General features: G+C 51.3%; 1 protein-coding gene across 1 annotated transcript; it reads right to left on the bottom strand.

The window, feature by feature from the left end:
* Window positions 1-564: 564 nt before the first annotated feature.
* On the bottom strand, window positions 565-3,702 carry LOC143294306 (uncharacterized). The gene has a single exon (XM_076605750.1). The coding sequence runs from the start codon at window positions 3,220-3,222 to the stop codon at window positions 1,042-1,044; it is 2,181 nt and encodes a 726-aa protein (XP_076461865.1). The 5' UTR covers window positions 3,223-3,702; the 3' UTR covers window positions 565-1,041.
* Window positions 3,703-5,177: the final 1,475 nt, after the last annotated feature.

Genomic DNA, 5,177 nt, shown 5'->3' with positions numbered 1-5,177 from the left:
CTTCACGAGAAGGTGAATTCGACACCTCCGCATTCAGTCACGTCAACACCCACCCACACACATACGCACTTGGAGGGTTGGGGAGGGACGGAACGGAAGGGGTGGGGGGGAAGAAACAAACAAACAAACAAACAACAACAACAACAACGACAGCAACAACAACAAACAACAAACACTGTAAAACAAAACGAAAGCTGGAGGTGATGTGGTCGGGTGGGGGTGTAGGGGGTGGAGGGGACCTTAATCATATCATCACTTATTAATGATATGAATTATAACAAGTTACCTTGATCAGCCAAAATCACTTTCGGATTTTTTTTTTTTTTTTTTTTTTTTTTAAGAATGAAAAAGAGTGGGTGGGTTGGTGGTGTTACGAATATATGGCTGGTGTCGACTGGCACTCAGTATGTGTCTTACACTGTGTAGACGATGTTGGTCTTGTTGGGGCGAAGGAGGTGGGGGCATGGGGGGGGGGGGGGAGGGGAGGAGAGACGGGCGGGGTAGAGACAAATTTTTTATCTTTGAATAATTCACGTAAATGTTACCCTTTATAACCTAGTAGCTTCTGTTTTCTTTTGATTCGAAAAAAAAAAACCACAACAAAAAATACAATAGCAAACAACGACAATAACAATAAATATTTATAACTGATCAATGAGTTGTATTTTTTCCTTCTTCAGATGCAAAGTATTATGTAAATGTCATTACATTAACTATCCACACACACACACACACACACACACACACACACACAGAGAGAGAGAGAGAGAGAGAGAGAGAGCAGGTAGGAGAGGAGGGAGGAGAGGTTGAATACACCACCTTTCAAGAACAAAACCTTTGCATGACACAACGGCATTTATATATACTTGCGCGCGCGCGCGTGCGCGTGTGTGTATGTGTGTGTTTGTGTGTGTGTGTGTGTGCGTGCGCATGTGTGTGTGCGTGCGTGACTGATGATTGAATAAACACACCAACATAAGCCAGCCAACCACTGTACCCAGGGATAATCTAACCATAATATATACATAGATAAAAGATGGCTCAATCCTTGCCGTCTGTGTGGTCAGCACGGCTGTGCACCTGGATGACCTGAATCTCCATGGAACTGTCCGAGCTCAGCAAAGCCCGCTCACTGTCTGACGTCACCGACCTCTTGTGCCCCCTCCCCCTCCCCTCCTTGGAAGACCTGGCACCCCCCGCACGGCTTTCACCAGGGGCACTGACCTGTTCCGCCCCCCTGTTCGTCCTGTGGGACACGCTGGACTTGGCTGTATGAGTGGGAGTTGTAGTGGTATTAGTAGTAGTATTAGTATGAGGAGCACCGTCACCCTTCCTGACGTCAGTCTTCATGGTGATGCTCTTCTCGGGCCACTCCGTTCTGGCCTTGGGGAGTCTGGCTGTGTGCAGGGGCTTCAGCCTTCCTTTAGGTTTGGGCACAGCGGGTGGCGGAGCACTGGGTTGAACTGGTTGGGTGTCATCAACCCTTTCGGGAACCTTGCTGTCAGCATCCGCCTCTGTCACCACACTGATTGTGCGGACGGGTTTCACGTTGCTGGACGTGCTTGACTTCTGGAGGGTGTCTCCATCACTGTCTCCTGCGGCGCTGGTTTCTGAGCTGATGTGAGTAGTGGAGGTGGTGGTGGCGGCTGGTGCGCTGTCCGTGTCATTGTTGTCCTTGGCGCTGTTGATGTGCTGCTGAGTTCTCTTTCCCATGGAGGAGCCCACAGTGCCGCTCAGTTCCAGGCCGGAGTCTGTCCCCTGACTGCTGGTCAGCTTGGCTGTACCGGAGGCTACCCCTCTCTCGTGCTGCCCCTGCCCCTCTCCCCCACCCGGGGTGGACACGGAGTTAGCCTCCAGAGCTCCTCTGATGTGGCGTGTGGACAACGGCTGGGTGCTGTAGCACTCCGCCTCCGAGTCGTAGTCGCTGGTGTCTCCGGCCAGGTGGTCGTGGTCAGCAGTGTTGGAGGTGATGTCCAGCTGTCGTCCTTTGGGCTGCTGGTGTCTGAGGTCTGCGTCAGCGTCCTCCCCTTCAGAGGCCTCGCTGCAGGGTGTCTCGATGTGGATGCCGTCTGACGTGGCGAACAGCACGGGCACGCTGAAGGACAGCAGGTTGGGCACCTCCGCTTTGGGATGGTCCCGGTCCTTGGCTTTGGGAGGGGCTTTGACAGGCTGAGGCACCAGTTTAGGTTTGGCTGCCGCTGTCTTTGCTTTGGGGTCCACTGTCACTTTGATGTCCAGAACGGAGTTGCTCCGGTGACAGAGCAAATGCTCCTTGCAGCAATGCCAGAGATCTTTCCTCCAGACGAAAGTGACGCAAGGAAACAACGCAGAGAAGGAAAACCTCATCCAAATGAAGGCCACGTCCACACCCCAGGGGTAATCCACACTGAAGCTCAGCTCACTGCTGAGGCGGTACTGCTGAATGTAGGTTGTGACGATGTAGGGAATCTCCAGCAGGAACCACAGAAAGCACAGCACCCCCACGTACTTCACCGAGGGCATCTCCTTCCTCAGCGCAGGCTCCTGCTTCACCACCTGGTCGCAGTAATGGTTCTGCGTCACTATCATCTTCACCTCCTGCTGGTGTTTGCGCGCCGTGTGGAACACCAGAACCAGAACCACCACGATAATAACGGCGGGCACCAGAAAGCACAGCACGGACGCCACACAGATGAACACGAGAGAGGTCTCATCCGACACGGAGCAGGTGTGCAGCTTGAGCTGGAAGGTGGTCTTGACGGTGTCCAGGAAGAAGGGGACACTGAAGGCCAGGGATTGCAGCCAGGTGAAGGCCAGCACGATAACCAGGCGGACCGGGGAGATGAGGGACTCGTACCTGTCCAGGTGGCGGACGGCCAGGTAGCGGTCACACAGCAGCACGGTGAGCAGCAGCGAGGTCTCCACCAGCACCAGACTCATGACGAAGGAGTGCCACCTGCACAGCGGCTGGCCGAAGGTCCAGTCCTGGCCGGCCGTCAGGGACCCCAGCACCAGGGGCATGTTCAGCACGCAGTCCCCGAGGCACACGGAGGCCAGCTGGATGACCGTCACGCCCTGCACACTCCGCCGGGCCTTCTTGTTGTGCACGAAGGCGAAGAGCAGCAGCAGGTTGAGCAGGAGGGCCAGCAGCATGATCAGCGCCAGGAACACCACGCGTGCCGTCCGTCCTTCTTCCTCGTCATCCTCAGCTGTCCCGTTGCTCGAGTTGCCCACGCTCACCATAGCCGACGGTCAGGTCAGCCTGTCGATGACGAGAACCCTGGGCATTGTAGTTTGCTGTGAAGGCTATGGCAGTTCTCCCTCTGTCATTTCCCCCGTACCACGCGGGCCATGGGTCTTTCTGCGTCGACTAGCCATGATTTTTGTTGTTGCTGTTTTGTTGTTGTTATTCCGCCTATGTCGCAAGAGCCCAATAGTCTTGTTGTTGTCGTTGTTATGATTCAGCTAACACTGTAAATTTTCAGCGAACACTTGACATTCCAATCAAAACACTCGTGCATAAAAACCACCACCACCACCACAACACTTGAACTACACCGAGCCAAACCACAAATTCCTGTCAGTCGGGGATAGCGCTGATCGATTTATCGTGACCCGTTTCACAAGACTAGTGGAACTGACGGCCTACCCCACACCCGCACTTGTAGGCAACCCGACTCTCTGGTGGGACGAAAAGCGGACCTGAGGCATTGCTGTGCTGTGCGACTGGCAAAGGGTAGCCTGCAGTTGGCTGTGTGCGTGTGTTTCTGTGTGGGGGTCCCGCTTCAATGGTGCGGCGCTCGCTTGCCGCTTCGCTCCATTCCTAGTGTAGAGCGTAACAATTACCTCGCTCATTTTGAGCCCAGGGCTAAAATTAGGACATACTTCTAACCCTTCCACCTACATGATGAATCAAAAAATGAACGAAAATAAAAAGATGGTCGGAAGAAACAATCATAACACTATTTAAAACCTGTCTCTCATGACCCTTACTTTTACCCGTTCCTAGAAGATATGAGAGTGCTGGTGGGTGCTAAGTCTCAAACATAAAGAAATGTGCAGTTTGAAAACTGGGCATTTTGTAGAAGTCCCGTCGCCTTCTTTTGATTGGAAGGTAAATTTGAAACAAGACACAGCTGATAACATGTTTACAGTGTTTTCTTAACAACTCGAAAGCACTTCATAGATGTATAGATAGATGTGTGTGTGTGTGTGTGTGTGTGTGTGTGTGTGTGTGACTGGGCTTAAATAACTACATTATAGAACGTGATTTGTAAGTCTTGAGTTTTGGTTGCACCGGAAGTTGAAACTGTCATCTGCTTCTTTTGCGCCGCGCTGCGTGGCTTCAGAACTTTGAGGATATCCATGGCATTATTTATTACAAACCAAGGCAGAAACCAGAGGAAACAGTAACGTGTCAAAGCCACTGAACAAATTCGTGAGTGACCAAGTATTCTTTAACTCTCTCCACACGAACGGCGAAAGAGAAGACGTTAACAGCGTTTCACCCCAATTACCACAATCAAAATATTGCAAGCGGAAGGCTCTTATACTGAAGAGGTGAATGTTGACAAAGAATACCACAATTCTGACGACGGAAGCTAAGGGTTGGGTCATTCAGACACCCACTGGACATCCGAGGGGTCTGTGTAGAGAAGAAGAGAGGACTGGCCGTACTGAGTGAGTTAAGGGAGAGGAGCAGGAATGATGGTGTGTAAACTCCGGACTCAGGACAGCTTCCTTGACGCCGAGTCTGTCAGAAGGAAAGCGGACAAACTATCATTGTACTTTGTAGTGTGACGCTCCAGTGTCGGGCACTGCAAAAAATCGTACATCAGGAAGACAGGACAAAGTGAGGTCGACGTTAGAACCACCAGATCAAGAAGAAAGCAAAGTGGAATGTCCAGCTTTAGCAACCTAAGATAGGCTAAATTCCTGGAGCTAACTGCACGGTATATTTCGTGTCATTTGCAATGCAGGCATGAAGTATAACATGAATAACAATGACTTGACCTTTGTCATCCACTCTTGAGTAGGTAAATTGTGGTGTTATTGCCAAAACAATGCATTGAAGGGGGTTTCTAAAGACCGGATAAAGCGCGATGGTTAAGAAAAACAACAACAAATGACAGTGTTCTGTAACTGGATCTGACTGCTGTCATCTGTAAACAGACAGATGTGTTGTGCTCACTGCCGGC

This window comes from Babylonia areolata, chromosome 19 (genome assembly GCF_041734735.1).
Source record: "Babylonia areolata isolate BAREFJ2019XMU chromosome 19, ASM4173473v1, whole genome shotgun sequence".
Lineage (NCBI taxonomy): Eukaryota > Metazoa > Mollusca > Gastropoda > Neogastropoda > Buccinidae > Babylonia > Babylonia areolata.
Note: the sequence above shows the minus strand (reverse complement) of the source record. Positions and strands in the feature narration are given on the sequence as shown.

Bases quoted from the DNA above. Each gene is read 5' to 3' on its own strand.
- LOC143294306 (XM_076605750.1), bottom strand. From the start codon at position 3,222: ATGGTGAGCGTGGGCAACTCGAGCAACGGGACAGCTGAGGATGACGAG.